This window comes from Rhinolophus sinicus, chromosome 2, assembly GCF_057876585.1.
Source record: "Rhinolophus sinicus isolate RSI-liver-muscle chromosome 2, RSI-T2T, whole genome shotgun sequence".
In the NCBI taxonomy this organism is placed as follows: domain Eukaryota; kingdom Metazoa; phylum Chordata; class Mammalia; order Chiroptera; family Rhinolophidae; genus Rhinolophus; species Rhinolophus sinicus.
In genome coordinates, this window is record NC_142502.1 from 169792453 (window position 1) to 169810690 (window position 18238).

An 18238-nucleotide genomic window follows, 5' to 3' on the forward strand; every position below is an offset into this window, starting at 1 on the left:
AAATGTGTTGAAAAGCCACTGGACTGGGAATCAGAAGGCCAGAGTTCCCACTCCAGTTTTGGGACCTAGGCAAGGTTTTTACCTGCTGTGGCCTTGCTAAGCTCACCTGTACACGAAGGGGTCCACTGGGAGGGATGTGAGCTCCACACCCAAGGGGTTGCTTTTCTAAGGTGGGGCCTGTGGGGATTTCTAGCTGAGAAGTAGCCGGGAAATGTGGTTCCGATGTGTGAGGACACTCAGGCTTCCGGAGCCCTCCCACTTCGGCTGCTTCCTTGCTCCTTTCCAGTAATGAGCCCTGGGCTGGGCATATCCTGTCACTTCCAGGAACTGCCTCCTGGCCCTTCCGCTGCCCATCCCATTGCATCTTCATCAGAGACAAGTGCTGGCCTGCGACCTCCCAGGCTCAGGTTTCCGTAAGTCCCCTGTTCCCCCTCTCCCACCCTCAGGCTCCGGCAGAGGGACCACACCCTGAGCAAGGACCACACTTTGCCCAGTGCTGGCCTGAGGCCTGAGCGTTCCTTCCCATGAAGCCTGAGGCCTGGGGAGCCCTTGGGAACATCTCACTTTCCAGAGTGTGACATACTGGGCCCAGTGGTCCAGAGGGGGCTCTGTACAGATTTGATAATGGTGCCCTTTTTTTCTGGTGAGACAGCCCCGTGCCAGCCATGAGGCTTGACCAGAGAGGAACGTTGGCTGGATTTCATGCTCTGTATGCCCCTCAGCCGGGTTGAGGGTTCTGTCCTGCCCTAGGTGGCAGAAGGAAGGGAAGAAGCACCAAATCTGTGCTGCAATCAAACCTGGAGGTCTGAGGGCCCCAGGCAAGAAGCCATATAAAGCGCATTTGGTTCTGTGCACACATTTGTGTGTGGGAGGGTATGTGGAGGGAGGTGTGTGTGGGGGGGTATTTCTGTGTGTAGGTATAAGCTGGAGCCCCCAGAATCTATGGCTGATTGTGAGGAAGGAGGAGGAAGGGCTGAATACTGGAAACTTTCTTCATTTGTGTTCCTGCTGATATCCAAGACTGTCTGATCCCCCTTCCCAATTCCCCCAGTCTCCTTGGAGAGCTGAGGTTAGCACTGCCCCAGGCTGCTGATGCAGTGCCGGCAGCCCACCACCCAGCTGTTGTTTTTATCACAGCCTGCTTTTGCCAGAAGATGCATTTATAGTCTAGACTCAGAAGGGCAGAGAACAAACTGGCCTGGGTAGCCACTCATGGGCCATCACTTCTCCTAGAGGTGGGGCTTAGTCTTGTTCGATGGGAAAGGATAGGAAGGGCAGGCTAGACAACCACGCACCCAATTTGCACAGGGCAGCTGCTCAGGGCCAAAGATGAAGGCAGATGAGAAGATAGAGGACTAGGAAAAGAATGGAATAGGAAGGCAGGAGCTCCTGAAGCAGGACTGCCACATACAGCTGCACAGGCTGTGCACTGCAGAACTGCAAGGGAGGCCATGCACATAGATTACGCTGAGGTTGTATAATAGACGACCCTGGCTGGCAGGTAAAGGGGAAAGAAGGGAGCTCACTGAAATCCAGACCCAGAGCTGATGTCTGTTTCCATCACCATCCATGGACCTCACAAGGTCATATGGTGGGTATCATTACCCCTTGTTATCCTTGGGGACACAAAGGCTCAAGGAGAAAATGTGACCTGTTGAGACCCACACAAGTTCTAAAAGCCCATGCTCTGAACTCCCAGTCCAGCGTTCTTGGAAACCGCGAGGCTGGAGTTCTCTCTGGACCCACCTGGCAGGCTGGCTGCACTGGCCTTGCAGGTGCGTGTGCCGCCTACCTGCTAGGGAGTTCAGATTGAGAAGTTTGGCTGTCCTGAGCCTTTCTTAGGAGACACAGCTGCCCATATAGAACAGTAAATCCCCTTTAGGTCTAAACTCAGGATGAGGCCAGATGCTGGTACTTGAGGGGCGGGGGGAGTGAGGGTGGGAACTGGTTAGGAGGGAAAGAGTGTTGAGGGAAACTAATAGAAACCAGACAGAGAGCAACCCAAGCTGCCCCTCCACAGGGCCCTGAACAAGCCAGAATGCTTACGAAGGACATAGAGACCAGATGGGTGGGGAGACGCCCCTCTCTTTCCAAGGCGGTGGGTTCTATGGCTTCAGATCAGCTGCCCCAACCCCTACACGACTGTGCTGCTCTCCACAATAAGCACAGGCTCCCAGGCCTCCTTTACAGGGCACCTCTATCACATCCCACTCACGTAGATGTCAGGCTGCTGATTATATGGACGGTTAGCATAGTTCCCAAGGCCCCCTCCTGACTTGCTGCTTTCTTTCCCCTCTTCTTCCCAGGTGTCACTTGCTCAGTGAAATGTGGGGAAGGTCAGGGTTTCCCACCACTCCCTCCCACCTGCTCCAGAACGAGGTCCCTGAAGAACAGGCTTTGTCTTCTCTTAAGGACGGACTGGGAGTCCTGAGGCCCTTGAGCAGGCTGTTACCTCGGGGGGCCTTTCTTTCCTGCTGTTTTCCTGCTCCACCGCCAGCCAGGGCTGGCTGACCTATTCACACCATGGTGGACTCCAAAACTGCTGAGCCTGGTGCTGTCGAGCTGCTCTCTTCAGAGAGGAATCTGAGGCAGCTCGCAGGAGCGCTGGACAGCAGCTGGGTTCCAGCAGTAGTGGCCTGCACCCAGGTGGCCACCTGCAGCATTCATTGGTACCCAGCCTCAGCGCTGGCCTGTCACCTGTGTGGCCCTGGGCTCTCTGTGTGGGGCCTGGGGCTGAGTAAATGCTGGCACTTGCAGGCCGTGGCCCTGGTGCAGGGGGTTTCTGGACCTCCTCCCCACCTGCTGTGGTGGTACAGACATTGCAGGACAGACAGACAATGCAGGATAGACCTTGCGCCTGCCCCAGCAGGACCGCAGAGCACAGGGGCTGAGGCAAGGCGGGAAGGAAGCAGGCAGTTGGTTCAGGAGAGGCAAGACTTCCAGCTGCTGCCCAGGGAACTCTTGCCAAACCTTCCCTTCCCGGATGCTGACTTCCGAGTGCTAGTTTGGCTCCAGCCCAGCTCCCAGTCCAGCATTGAGTGTGTGTGGCTTCATCTGCCTTCCTTGCCAGAGATGCAACACAGGGCACAGAAAGGGAAGGGGGTGCCGGGGGCACACAGCACGCTGTGGCAGCAGTGGCTGGGTGTGGGGAGCCAAGAGCCATTGTTCTTAGCTTTTTACAGCGTTGATCTAGCATTTTAGAAAAAAACCAATGATAATGATGGTGACAAGTAATAACACCTTATGTTTACTGGGCACTGTTGTGTGCCGGCCAGAAGGCTTTTTATTTGTATTATTTCTTTTAATCCTCAAACAACCTATAAGGTAGATATAATTATTTCTCCCTATTTTACAGATGAACCAACTAGAGCAAAGAAACCTGCCCAAGCTTAAGCTGCCAAGAAGTGGCAGAGGCAGGCTTTGAACCCTGGCAGTGTAGCTCCAGTGTTCTGATTCCTAAACACCCCATGGTGAACCCCCTCCTTAATGAGCGATTACCCTGGATCTGTCCAGAGTGAAGAGTTTTCAAAGTGCTTTCATATACCAGCTCCCCAGTCCTGTGCCCCAGAGCACACTGGCATCTCCCCTGTCGAGCTGAAGTTCTCTGCAAGTACTTGACTCCCTTGCAGAACTGCACACTCCTGGGGCAGGGGCTGCAGGAACTGCAGAAGCAATCGGGGTCTGGCCCGTGGTAGTTGTCGTTTGGAGAATGAATAACCCCGATGAAGGAAGTAAAGCAAATTTTGATGTTTCCATTTTACAGATGAGAAGACTGAGGCCAGCAGTCTCTGGAGCTACAGTGGACCCAAAGTTGTCTGCTGGCCCTTGCCCAGGACTAGCCCGCACAGCATATGAGGCGGGGCCGGCTTGCTAAGGGACAACAAGGCCCGGTGGCCTCTCTCCTGGTACCAGAAAGAAAGCAGCACGGAGCCAGAGCCAAGTGGACCAGGTAGCTCGCTTACCTCGGCTGATCCTTTGCTTCTCGCCAGAGAGGATTCCCGGGGTGTCAATGATACTGATGCTCTCCAGCACGGGGTTGGGCAGCTGGGCGCACACGAACCTGAGCAGATGAGAGGACACCACGGTGAGCAGCTGCCCCCTTGTTGCCTCTCATGACCCCTTGTTTCAGCGCCAAGCCCACCCTCCTGCCCTGGGCAGAGGTTGAGAAGCCTGGCCGCCTTGCAGTGCAGGCCTAGACCCCAGGTTAGCAGGGGGCCCAGGATCTGTACTTTGAGGAGCTCCGTGGGTGACCCTGAGGCAGCCATGGGCCTACTTTTTGAAGTGCTGCCATCAGGGACACCTTCAGGTGCACCGTCTGGTGGGGAGAGGAGCACATGGCAAACATATTATGAGGTGTGATGGGACCAGCACCCTGAGGGAGGTCAGGTGAAGGACTCAGGAGACCGAAGGCGGAGAGATGGCTTCTAGCAACAGCTTCCCAGAGGAGGAGGCACTGGAGCTGGCTTTGATGAATGGGTTTTTTGTTTTTTTTTGGGGGGGAGGGTTTCAAAGGGCTACCGAAATACCAAACTGTGCTATTAGGATAGCCGGCAAACTTTATTCGAGGAAATATTTCTAGGGCTACATCCTGAAGTCTCAGGATACAAATTGGTAAACCTAACTTAGATCCGCCTTACTTCAAGTATTCTCTCTTATATGTCATTTTTGGTAGAAGCTAAAAAGTGTCCTACTCTCCCAGGTGTATTATGAGGTCCCATAGTCTCAAGGAACAGGCAGGAAAAGGTGCCTCTGCTACCCAGTGAGAAGGCTGCAGAGATGCAGGTTAGGTGAGGAGGCCAGGGACACTTGGAAAAGGGTCTTGGGGACAGTTTCCCAGAGCAGGCAGAACTTGAACTAAGTCTTCAAAAGATGACCAGCATTTACCAGGCAGACAGGGTAGCATTCCATACTGTGAAAGAACACTGTTATGGGTTGAATCATGTCCCCCAAAGAGATCTGTTGAAGTCCTAACCCTCTGTAGCTCAGAATGTAACCTTATTTGGAAATAGGGTTGTTGTAGATGTGATTAGTTGAGATCGTACTAGAGTAGGGTAGGCCCCTAATCTAATATGACTGGTATCTTTTTTTTTTTCCCAATTAAATCTATTGGGATAATATTGGTTAATAACATTATATACATTTCCGGTGTAGAATTTTATAATTCAACACTTTATAAGACAGGAGAATGCCCTGTGAAGACAGACACACACAGAGGGAAGACAGCCATGTGAAGATAGAAGCAGAGGCTGGAAGTTTGCTGCCACCAGCCAAGGAATGCCTGGGGCAACCAGAAGCAGGGAGAAGCAAGAAAGGATCCTCCTCTAGAGTCTTCCGAGGTACATGGCCCTGCCAACACCTTGATTTCAAACTCTGGCCTCCAGAACTATGAGACAAAACGTGTCTGCTGTTTGAAGTAATTTCTTATGGCAGGCCTAGGTGACTAATATAAGGGTGCGCAAAGGCAGCATAGAAATGAGAGAGAGAGAGAGAGAGAGAGAGAGAGAGAGAGAGAGACACCATCCCTGGGATGTATACATCATTGAAGCAAGAATGGGAAGGCTGGAGTGGCCAGAAATGAGGCTGGACAGGGAGGTGGGGCCCAGATCACGAAGGCTGTAAAGTCACATTAAAAATTTTGAATTTTATACCGAGGGCAGTAGAAACCCGTTGGAAGGCTTTAAGCAAGACAAGTGACGTAATCAGATACGATGGTTGTCAATATATCCAGTTCAATTCAACAAATATTTATGGAGCACCTGCTATGTGCCTGGCACTGTGCTGGATAAAGGGGGTAGAAAAGACAGTGGCATGGTCCACGTCCTGTTGAAGCCATGGTTTCCGTTTGCCGGAAGCCCAGACACGTTCTGGTCTTTACATTCCATGGCACACCCCAGTTTCCTAAAGTACCTTCCATGTTTTGCTGAAGCCAGCCTGAGCAGGGTTCCCTTCACTTGGTGACCAGGTGATCGTGTGCATGAGGCTAGTGTTTGGTGACAGGGCTGTGGCTGAGGCATCAGTCAGGCCAAGTGTATGGAGTGAGAAGGGCAGGGAGGGGACTGAGGATGGCCTGACTGAGGGCGACACCAAGTCATAGGAGCCAGGGAAACACGGGACCAAGAGGAGACTGAAGAGGGCCTGGCCAGGGAGGCAGGCGGAGAGCCAAGGAGCTGAGAGTGGACAGTGGTTGAGAGACAAATACCAAAGGGAGGTGGGGTAAGGTAAAGGTGGAAGGTGCCCCCTGCTTATGATCACTAAGGTGTCACAATGACCTTCACACGAGCAGGTGTGACAGAATGAAGCCACGTTCCACAGATTGGGGCACAGGAAGACTTCAGGGGGTGAAGCCAAGAAACTTAGCTGTGAAAGGAAAGCAACAGGATAAGAGTTAGTAGGCCCCGCTGCAGGGCTTTCAAGAGGAGCTACTTCCATGTGGAGAGGAGGAGCCAAAGGTGAGTACAGTTGTCAGAAAGAGAAGGAATAACTGATGGAGCAGGTCCCTCAGAAGATGCCCTAGAGCACAGTACAGGGTAAGGCAGGAGTTAGACCTTCTGAGAAAAAGAAAAGCCACAGCTCTCTGCAGACTGGGTAGGAGGAAGTGAAGACAAAGGCAAAGGAACTCGGTTTATGGACTGATTAGAAAAATCAACTAGATGGAGTCCATGGACATTGGCTTCCATTTTCTCTAGAAAGGGAAGCAAGGTCATCTGTGGAAAGACAAGGAGGCTGAGGTGATTGGAGAGGACTTAGAATTCCCATAGAGGGGGAGGGGAACCGATGAGGGATGTGACATAAGACCACTGGGTGGCACTGAGAAGAAACCAGATATCTGGGGTGCAGCTTCCTGTGCGTGGCTGCAGAAAAGCTAGCAGCTCACAGAAGGAGGTTCGCCTCCCGTTCCCTGTTGTCCTTGCGTTGGACGTGCCTGACAGATCCCCAGCCAACAGTCAGTGTAAACATGCGTGACCTCAGCTGTTACTCCTGGAGAAAAGCACAAACTTTACAAAGTTCTAGTCATAGGGTTCCTGCTTGTGTATATATGTTTACTCTACCTGGAATTTCCTTTTTTTTTTACCCTTTCAGTGTCACGTCACCCATCATTGAACACTGAACACCCATGGCAAATGCCAACTTTTCCATAAGGCCACATTAGTCCTCTTGCCTTGGAGGAGGATACTATTATTATCCTATTTCACAGATGGCAGAAGTAGGACACAGAGAAGTTAGGTAATTTGTCTAAGATCCCTGGGGCTAACTGGTAGGCTTTCAACCCAGGTCTGCTGAAGTCAAAGCCCATAGTATTTACCTTTACTCTAATTAGGGAAAGTAGTTTTAAAATTTTTAAGTGCAATACGCATGCAAAAATTGCAGTGTGAATTTATATAAAAAGTGCAATCAGGGGATTGGCCTGCATTTTAGTGGAACAGAAAGGCCCAGCTCAGCTTGCCAGGCATTCCCGAGGGCTTTCTTCACTCAAATCATCACAATGACGCTGGTGTCTGCAAGCTTTGACTTGTCCCAGGGGAGGGGAGGTGACCTGTCTGAGGCCACACAGTGAGTTTAGTAAGAGAGTCAGTGTTCAAACTCGGGGCTTCCATCTTAAGCTCAGGATTCTTTCCACCAAGTAAAAACAATGTCCAGAAATAGAGAAGAACCTTCTTCTGTCTCCTTCCAGTTGAATGCAAATTCCTGCCGTAACGCAGGCAAAAACTGGGAACTATACAGAGCAGCTCTCTCCACTTTCATTGGCAGGAGGTGCAGTTATGGGGGATATGATTCAACTTGCTACATACCCTTTCCTGCTGCTTATTCAGGAGGAGCCAGCCTAGCAATTGCAGCACCCACATCCCTAATCAATGATGACTGACTCAGTTACATTCCCAGCAAGAATGGGACAATCAAGACAGACTCTAGGTATGGAAAGGTGCCGAGCCTCCCAAGACCCTGCCCCATCCTTTCCCTTCTCATACTCCAAGAAGAAGAAAAGAGAACAGTCAGGATGTGTGTTCCTTCCTCACTCACCTGTTCAAGAAGGCATTGCCAAAGGCATTGAGTTTCCGGAAGGGTTTCCTAGGATCGACCACCAGGGCATTCCCAGGGATGATCCCCTCCATGTCGCCCTGCATCACCGCAATGAAGGAGTCGGTGGTTGGCTCGGGCCCAATCCTCATGCCTGGGAAATCCTGTTCCAGCAGGTACCTGGCAGAAGGAAGCACTGTCATAACACAGGGATTCTGCTGGTAGATCAACAATGTGTGTAGCAAATCTGTTTTTCTTGATTCTTATCTTTTTCCCTGCCTGAATCAGTAGGGACCAAAAAGAAGCAAGGTTTGGGCTCAGAACTAAAGCGTAGCTTGAAATTGGTTCCTACGCAGAGCCCTGTAGACTTCACAACTGAAGGTAGCCTGCTGAAAGACCTGCACAAAAGCACCATTAGTATGAGATCACCCATGGCCTCTGCTTGCTTTCCATAGGGCATTATTTACTTATCTGGTTAGCCAGTCCTTTAATATAAAAATAGCTCATACATGAGACAAAATACAACCAGTGTGATGGGTACGCTGAAAAGTGGATCTCCACCTCCTAGACTTTTGGTCCCACTCTCTAGGTGGCAGGTCCCTTTCTGTGCTCTTGGCCTGGGCAGTGAGAGTCCAAGGCCACTGTCCTTCTGCTCACTGTCATAAACCCTTTTAGAAGTCAAGAGCAAAGACATATGACAAGCCAGAGAATGAAGAGACCAGCTGTAAGGACAACTGAGTCCTTTAGAAGGAGCTCAGAATAGCTTTGAGCACAAACAGCATTAGGCTGGATTCAGGGGAAGAACCCAGAATGGCTTTGGGTTGGGACTGGCCAGAGGAAAGACCCGGGGCTGTCTTCCAAGGTCATGATGGACAAATAGCTAAGAGATGTGGTGACCAAGAAACACAGGCCCATAGGGTGAGCGCTCACTGTTTACTGAGAACCTCTTAAAACTTGAGGGCCCATATTCATGCTCAGAGGGAAAAGTCAAGGAGCTCTCAGGACAAGAGAGGTTAAGCTAGAGACTTAGTTGGGATGGGAGCCTGGAGACCTGGACCACTGGTCCTCAGCCCTGGCTGCATATCCAAGCTATTGTGGAGCTCTAGCTAAGCTGCCTGGGCCCCACTCCCAGAGGTTCTGACCCATTCGCTCAGGGGTGGGGTCCTGGTCACTGGTCCTTTTTAGGTGCTCTCCTGTTGACCTAACATGCACCCAGGGTTGAGAACCTTCTCATTTTGCTGATACCACTGACACTCAATAGCATTTCCACATGCCGGACATTACACTAATCACTTTGGGAACATTACCTCCTTCAGGCCTCACAGCAGCCCTGTAGGTAGGTATTGAGGAAACTGAGGTTCAGAGGCTTATATGGTTTCCTCCAAGTTAAACAGCTAACCGTGGAGCTGGAACCCAGGTCCATATCAGTCTAACACCAAATCTTTTGCTCTTCAACTCTCTTCTACCCTGAGGAAATCACTGCCAAAGAGAGCTGATCAAAGCCCAACAGAAGATCATGGCAGATCTTCTGGGACGAGATGCCATGTTTCGGAGTGCAAGCTCTCTGCCCACCCGTACGCCTTCCCAAGGTGGGCCTGGAACAGTGGTCCTGCTCTGCCCACAGAGTTCTGGACACAGAGACTTGCTGGGGTTCCTCCTGGTTCATGGGCATCCTACTTGTGCCTTTAAGACGTGTTCTGAGCTCTCAGTTGACTCCATGCATCAGGGCAGTTTTATTCAGTTTGCTATGGGCTCCTCCCCAGGGAGCTGGCAAAGGAACCGCTGCCATTGAGAACTGTTGCTCAGGAGGCCAGCCCCACACACCGGAGGGCTTTCAGTTGTCTTGGGAAGTCCTTCATCTCCCTCCAGGATCCCAGCCCAACAATCTGGGTGTGAAGGCAGGATTTCCTCCATCAGAGGACCATTTTGAAGTCTGGCACTTGGGCTATGGATGAGGATACATCACTACAGCCGCACACTTAGCACTTCCTGCTTTCTCAATGTGCCTTTTCCTTCAGGGCCTCATGGGAGAGGCGGGGAATCTCAGCGGCCTGGGGCCAGCAAATCTGGCTTCTCTAATCATGAAGGATATGCCCTTCAGAAAGTACGGGGTATCTGCGAACCTCAGTACCTTCCTCTATAACATGGGAGATAATATTTCTGGTTTATCAAGCACTAGTGATATGCCAGGCACTGTTCTAGACTTTCCATGGATATTCTCATTTCATCTTCATATCTACCCTGAGGAGAGTACTATGCTCCTTATCATCAAAGGGGCCTAATATGAAACCCACATCATCGAGTATTCTGAGGGTTAAATTAGTTACAGATCTTAATCACTTAAACCAGTACCTGGCACCTAGATTGGCATCCCATTTTAAAGAGGAGACAGAGGTTAAACAATGTAGCCCAGATTATGCAATCAGTAAATAGCTGAACTAGGGTTTGAACCTGGCACTTGGATTTGATAATTTATGCTCCTAACCACTACACTCACTGACTCCTTTCCTGCCTTACATCCCCCAAGACCAGGAAATATGAAAAGGTTGAGCCCCACATAGGACTAGAATGAGGAATGGGAGAAGGCCACACAGGAATATGGTCTGGCAGGCGGCTGGCCAGAGCCCAGCCCTTGGGGAAAAGGTTAGGCTTTGGAGCCCACAAACCCAGTGAGGTATTCATCTCCATACACATCTGTCTTTGGGGTTCACATCTAGGCCTCAATAAGTGGTGTATGGCATGCAAAACTGTTGCTATTGGGTGACCAGAGCTGGCCCCAGGCCCACTAGCTCTTAAAGGACATTCTTGGGACTTAAAAATCATAGGGCCAGATTCCCCTGGGAAGGCGTTTCATGAGAATCAACATCATGTCTGGGAAACCCCATCCATTCTGCCTGTGTGCTGCAAGCACCTGCCCCAGTGAGCACCTGGGTGAGAAGCCCTAACCAGGTCCCTGCAAGGTGCGTGGCAAGTGAGAATTCTGAGACAGAAGTGGCATGGTGGACATCATGCCCAGCCTGAAAAGGTTCAAATGGCAATGATGAGGTATCTTCCTGACCCAAGCTTCTCGGATTCCATCCCTCAGAGATGCACTGTACCAGCAGATGAACAAAGGATGACACTTCCCAGCACAACAGGGCCACTTCCTGGGATATTCTAGAGCCGCAGCCTGAGTTGGCCCGAGCAAGGTCTGGAGGCAGGGCCTGCTGTTCTACCCTCTAGGTTAAACCCACATGCCCCCAAACTTGCTGACCACACAAGGGTCTGGAGAAGCCACCAGCATGTTTAGGGACAGTCAGACCCAGCAAAGAACCGGATCTGGGTAAATTCCCAGGGACATTTGTGTATGGCTTACAGCACCAAGTGCCCCCTTAACAAAGCTACCACTGTGTCCAGAAAGGACAACCTATTAGGGATCTCATCACTGCTTCTCAATGGGAAGTGATACAGATCTCCTCTGTTGCTAGGCAAAACCATTCCCACAGCAGGAGAAACAAAGAAAAGTTAATTCGAGCCTGGGTGGGAATGGCTGAGATGGGGACCCACAAGAATAAGGAGGGACACAGCTGCTGTGTGGCAGGTCCTGTTCTGGGAACTTTACCTGGATTATTCCACTGAATGTCCTACAAGTATGTAAGATGGCAGCATTCAGATTTGCAGTGGAGTAAATTGAGATATAGGTTGCCTAAGTTCAGGGCCAAATGAAAATATTTAGTGGCACTAAGAGCTGAAAAGATTTTGGTGTGCCCCCTGCCCCTGCCCCCGCCATCCAATGCAAATAAATAAATATTCAAACCATAAAATAGGTGTAAGGAAGTCCAACACAATTTTGATTTTTCCCATGCGGTCTACTTTTCTGTGTATTTTTCTTCAGTAAAGTATTTTATGATATTTCCTTTTCGTTTTGTTGTGTGTGTGTGTGTGTGTGTGTGTGTGTGTGTGTGTGTGTGTGTCCTGCTTGTCTGGCAATCAAAGCATGTGGTCTGCTTTACTGGTGACCTAAGCACCCAGGGTAAGGCATGGAGCCAAGAATCTTAACCCAGTCTGCCTCCAGGGTACCCATCTATGCAATGGTGGGGCCAGACCTCAGGCTGCCATTGGGACAGCACCTGGGACAGGGGAGCAGAGGGACCAGGCTGTACAAATAGTGCTGTCATGGGCTGGGCCCTCTGCCTCAGCTCAGTGGGAGAATACACCTTCATGAGTGTCTGTTCCATCACAGATCTGACCTTGGGCAAATCTACCAATAGCCCACTGGCTTAGCTCTATAAAATGGGGATAATATTTGGTTTCTAACTAACTCAGAGGGACAGAGTAAAGGTTTTGTGATGATATCCATAAGTTTGGGGAAAGCAAAGGCTGCACCAGACATTTGCTCATATTGACAGAGACAAGAATTAGAGAAAACAGATACCTCATTGATGTCTGTAAGTACTAAGTGCATTTCCACCTACTGTACAAATCCAGTCCCAATGCCTCCTCCATGAAGCTTTAACTAATTAATTCCCACCTCACTCCAACCTGACTTAAATCTGAATAGCTCTTAATTTTCATATCTTTAAAAAATCTTTCTATTAGTTTTAGGTGTACAAAGCAATGTAAGAGTTAGACATTTAAACCCCTCATAAAGTGATAACCCACCCCCCCAAGCTACTACCCCTCTCACATCTTATATGGCTGTTACAATACCATTGACTACCTTCCCTATGCTATACTCCACATCCCATGACTATACTTCACCTTTTTCACCCTGCCCCCAAACTCATTCCCATCTATCACCCTGATAGATCTAGTGCCTATTTGGCACCATACCTAGTTATTACAATATTCTTGACTATATTCCTTATGCTATATCCTACATCCCCATAACTACTGTATAACAACCAACGTGTACTTCTTAATCCCGTCACCTTTCACCCATCTTTTATCCCCCTCATATCTTAAAGAAGTCCCTCTAAGATTCCTTGCAATACTGGTTTGGTGATGATGAACTCCTTCAGCTTTTTCTTATCTGGGAAGCTCGTTATTTGTCCTTCTATTCTAAATGATAGCTTTGCTGGGTACAGCAATCTTGGTTGTATGTCATTGCTTTTCATTACTTGGAATATTTTCTGCCACTCCCTTCTTGCCTGCAAAGTTTTTGTTGGGAAATCAGCTGACAGTCTTATGGGAGCTCCCTTGTAGGTAACGAACTGGTTTTCTCTTGCTGCTTTTAAGATTCTCTCTTTGTATTTAACCTTTGGCATTTTATTTATGATGTGTCTTGGTGTTGGCCTCTTTGGGTTTATTGTGTTTGGGACTCTCTGTGCTTCCTGGGCTTGTATGTCTATTTTCTTCACCAGGTTAGGGAAGTTTTCTGTCATTATTTCTTCAAATAGGTTTTCAATTCCTTGCTCTCTCTCTTCTCCTTCTGGCACCCCTATTGTGTGAATGTTGGTACACTTGTTATTGTCCCAGAGGTCCCTTAAACTCTCCTCAATTTTTTGGATTCTTTTTTCTTTTCACTGTTCTGGTTGGGTGTTTTCTGCTACCTTATCTTCTACATCGCTGTTTGGATCCTCTGCTTCATCTAATCTACTGTTGATTCCCTGTCATATATTCTTCATTTCCATTATTGTACTCTTAATTTCTGACTGGTTCTTTTGTATGGTTTTTATCTCTCTGCTGAAGTTCTCCCTGAGATCATTGAGCATTCTTATTACCAGTGTTTGGAACTCTGCATCTGATAGATTGCTGATCTCCATTTCACTTAGTTCTTTTTCTGGGGCTTTGTTCTCTTCCTTTATTTGGGACATGTTTCTTTGTCTCCATATTTTGTCTTTCTCCCTCTGTTTGTTTCTATGTATTAGGTAGGGCTGCTATGTCTCTGGGTCTTAGTAGAGTGGCTTTATGTAGTAGGTGTACTGTGGGATTCAGTGGCGCAGTCTTTCTGGTCACCTGAGCCACATGCTCCAGGTGTGTCCCTTGTGTGGGTCCTTTTCTTGTTGTTGAGCCTTGGTTGATAATTGCACATCAGTGTGAGGGACTGACCCTTGGGCTCACTGGTTGTGAGGACTGGCCTTGACTACAGTGGAAGAGTTGTTGTGCAGGGGTTGATCCTACAGAGCAGGATCAACAACCCGCCCCTTGGGTGTGTTGTACTTGGAGGCAGCTGGGTGATGCTCCAGCTCATTTTGAATCTGTCCACTGGGGGCGCCAGCCTCAGGACCACCTTGGAGAGGATCCACTGTAGGTCTATTTCAGCCACAGCCTGTGCCCCACCTTTATAGCAGCGGGAGCCATAAAGAAATCTGCAGATGTCTGTTGACCATGCTGTGCTTGGAAGCGCCTTGAGAGGCCAAGCCGTGAACCAAGGCCGCCCCTAGTCACTAGTGCCGGCTTAGCGCTGCTCAGCCAGAGGTACAGGACACGCCAAGCCAGATGCTGCTTGTCTGGGTCCCTTTGAGAGACCCTAGAAAAGTCTGCAGCTTGAGCCAAAGCAGATGGTCTCCATGAGAAAGCCACTGAAAGCAGCCTGGGTGTGCCCGGAAGTTGGGCGGGGCCAGATCTCAAATCGCCTTGGCGTGCGAACTAACGGCAGAGACTCAGAAATGGCGGCTGCCTGTGTTTGCACGCTGGGAAGGAGGAGGGCTCACCAATGAAACCATGGCTTTTGCCAGTTCCTCCGTTCAGGAGAAAGCCGCCTCTTCAGCCCCTGTCCCAAGCCACATAACTCAATTCCCCAGCATTTGTCCCTGCCGCCTTTCCTGCTGCTGCCCCAGCGCTGGAGCTCAGAGCGAGTGATTCCGTTGGTGGTAAGTCCACGTGCGGTCCCTTTAAAATGAGCACCTGTGAGTGCAGCCGCCGTCAGTCTTACTTAGTCATAATGTCTGCTGGTTTTTACAACCAAAATTTATGAAGACTTCTCTCCCTAGCACTGGAACACTGGGCTGGGGTGGGGCTGGGATCTCTTGCTTCTCTAGGGGGTGAAGGGGGACCCCCACAGCCGAAATAGCCCTCCTAATCTTTAAAGGTCACACGCGGGTGTGGGACCAGTCTGTTCTGCGTCTCTAAACTTCCTACTGGTCTGGACGTGGCTTCTTCTGTGTGTCCTTAGTTGAAAGGCTTCAGTTCAGCCTGATTTTAAATGACGGTTATTGTAGATTAGTTGTAATTTTGATGGGTCTAATTTTCATATCTTTAGTAAACTCTCAAACCATATCACTTTCTGCCTTGTATCATCAGTATCATGCTTTATGTCTGAATATTTGGTCTCTTAGGTACTTCGGCTTTAAAATGGAGTCCACAGGGGTTTAGGGACACAGTAAAGTACCTGGAGACACAAAGTAAGGTCGTAAGGAGACCCCCTATGGCGCAATTGAGGTCTGAGTCGGCTCTGTGCTCCTGGGAGCATCCACCAATGTTCCTGGTACAGCCATCTCTGCCATGGGATGAAGCGATCCCAGCCCAAAGGATACCCGTGGACAGGCACACTGTCAAGCCTCCCACTTGCCTCCCCTTGCCTGAGCCCACCTTGTGACAGGCCAGCTGCCCAGTCCACTCCCTAGCACTGCCCACAGAGTCTCGCTCATGCTCCTCCTCCAGTCCTCCCAGCATACACTTCCTCTCCCCCTTTATCCCAACTGTGCGTGGCACAAGACAAGGGCTTCCCCCACCTTCTGAGGGCCAGCCTCAAAGCCTCTTCTTAGAGAATCAGCTAGAAAGAGGAGAGGGAATGATAAAGCCCCAAGCACAGTGCCTGGCACATAACTGGAGCTACTTTCGTTCTTCCCCCTCCTAATCCTGAGAGTAAGTAACCCTTTGAGGTACTTGTTACTATTCACATGTTAGAGATAAGAAAATTGAGGTTCAGAAGGTTTAGATCTTGCTATCAAGGTCTCTTGGCCAGTATCTGGTGGCGCCAGGATTCTGCTGAGCTGGCTGGGTTCTTTCCATGGCCTGGTCCCACTGTCAATGATAATGAAATGGAGCCCTTTCTCCAGAGGTGCTTCTCCTCCCAGCCAATGCTTCTCCTAATGACCTCCACACACCTGACTTTCCATGCAGATCTGAAGCTGGACCTGAGGCAGGTGGACCCAGCCTCACTAAGGGGCCAGCAGATCAGAGCCCTGCCAGGAAAAGGATGTCTGCTGACCTACGGGTGGGCAGGACAGAGGTATTGCAGGGACTGTGGCTGGCAGGATAGACCTTGCAGAGGTCAGTGGGTCTACGTGGAATGGTGGCGACTTTAGCTTTATAGACAATCACCTTTCCAGAGATGGTGATGCTGTAATGCCTGCGTTGAGGCCTGGGCGGTGGGGATGCCGAGGTAGCAAGGAGAGATGGCGCAGACACAGGCAAATGCTGAGTCACCTTTGGGGAGGATTCAAACAGCCCCCTGAAGAAGTGGGGGAAGTTGAAAGGGCCAGTTGAGTAGCATCCCCCACGCCACCCCCACCCAGCAGCCCTACTATGTGCTCATACTTCAGTGACCCTTGAGATCAGCCCAGACCTCCCTGTGCGGATATAGGTAGCTTGGGTCTGGAAGCCCTAAGTCCCCCAACCCTCCAGTCCTCTACTTCAGCTCCGCCATGGTCCAGCCCGACCTCCCTTATGGCCCATGAGGGCACTGGGCCTTCCTCAGTACCCGGAGAAACCAGCTATTCACCTCTGTGACCTGGGGGCCAAGTGGTGCAAGGGAGAAGGGATTCGAGGCTGCATGCCAGCGAGAGGAAAAGTAAAGGGAGAGAAACAGCAGAGGCAGGAGGAAAGGCTGCCAGGGCCAGAGGGACACAGAGCTACTGTACTCTGAAGAGGCAGCCTGTGTTGGACAGAGCAGCTACCAGGCCAATTTATTGTTTATTTTGTTACTCTGGGTTGCTGGGCCTTAAGCCAGGGAAGTTATTTCAGGCGGAGATCATAGCACATTAATTAGTTATTAGAAGAATGTCCTTTTCTGCATGTTCTTCCTGAGAAAAGAAATAGACCCTACGGCAAGTACATATAACTGAAAGTGGGTGGGCACTCGAGAGGCAAAAGGCCAAGGGCTGGGAAATGAAGAGCAAAGTCCGTCCCTGAGAGAAAGACGCCTCATAGGTTCAGCCGGGGATGGAGAAGAATCACCACACTCAAGGCAAGAAGCAGGGATGGAAGAGGGTGGACAGGCAAAAGCAGGCTGAGATATACACCTGAGCACCTAGATGCCCCAGGCTGAGCCCTCTTTGCTTTGGGGAAGGGGTGTTGTACCAATTTATCCCAATGGAAAGCAACTCAGAAACGTGGCTCTAAATACCGAAATCAAAAAGTAAAACAAACAAAACAACTGCACAGCCTTTGGCTTAGTGATTTCACTTCTGGGAATTTCTGATAAAACAGTCTAATCTGTGTAAAAATGTTATGCACAGAGATATTCAGAGTGATTCTGCAATAGCAAAAAAAAAAAAAAAAAAAAAAAAAAGAACCTAAAACATTCAAAAGAACCAGACTGGTTAAATGAATAATTGCATATACATACAGCGAAATGTAACGTGGCTCTTAAAAATAATGCTTACAAAAAGTTTTTAATTTACATGGGAAATGTTCATTCTGTAAATGGAATAAGTCAGCATACAAAATTACATTATGACATGATCTCAACTGTGTTATAAAATAGCTAAAAGTACTGGAAATATATATATATATATATGTGTATATATATAAATATATATATATGTGTATATATATATTATATATATATGATACTTAAAATCATTTCCCTTGAATTGTAGGATAATGGGTGATTTTTTTCTTCTTCCTCAAATTTATTCTTCTCTGCATTTTCCAACTTAAAGAAAATAACTGTTCAGTGGATTTACTGAGAAAGAAGGAAAACATGTTATTTGGTTTGGGAAGGCTTCCCTGTGCTATGATCCCTCCTACCCTGCTGGTTCACTCTCCCTCACGGGGAGACAGCTTTTGATGCATGAGCTAAATTCAGTTACTGACATGAGTGAGGAGAGAGAGAACTCTTGTACTTGGAAGATAAGAAAGAGGAGGGATCTGCTTCTCCCCTCCTTCCTGTTTCCCTCAGATAACAATAATCTGTGGCAACTCAACCCTGCCACTTTCTTAGACCAAGTTAACAGCCAGCATGACTCAGGCAAAGCCAGGAGTGTCTCAAACAAGAGGCACTTAAGCCTGGCTGCAGCTCAGGAATCCTGCCCCCAGGGACACTTGCCTTTCCCCACCTTCCCTCCATTTGCAA

The 18238-nt window shown here is 49.3% G+C and overlaps 1 protein-coding gene across 1 annotated transcript in view; it reads right to left on the reverse strand.

The window, feature by feature from the left end:
• Window positions 1-18238, reverse strand: part of EHD3 (EH domain containing 3) — a 31000-nt gene that overhangs the window by 9418 nt on the left and 3344 nt on the right. The window contains exons 2-3 of the mRNA XM_019735384.3: window positions 8020-8196; window positions 3963-4060 (exon numbers count right to left, since the gene is read on the reverse strand). Coding sequence (XP_019590943.2) covers window positions 3963-4060; window positions 8020-8196 — 275 coding nt within the window. The remainder of the gene's footprint in view (window positions 1-3962; window positions 4061-8019; window positions 8197-18238) is intronic.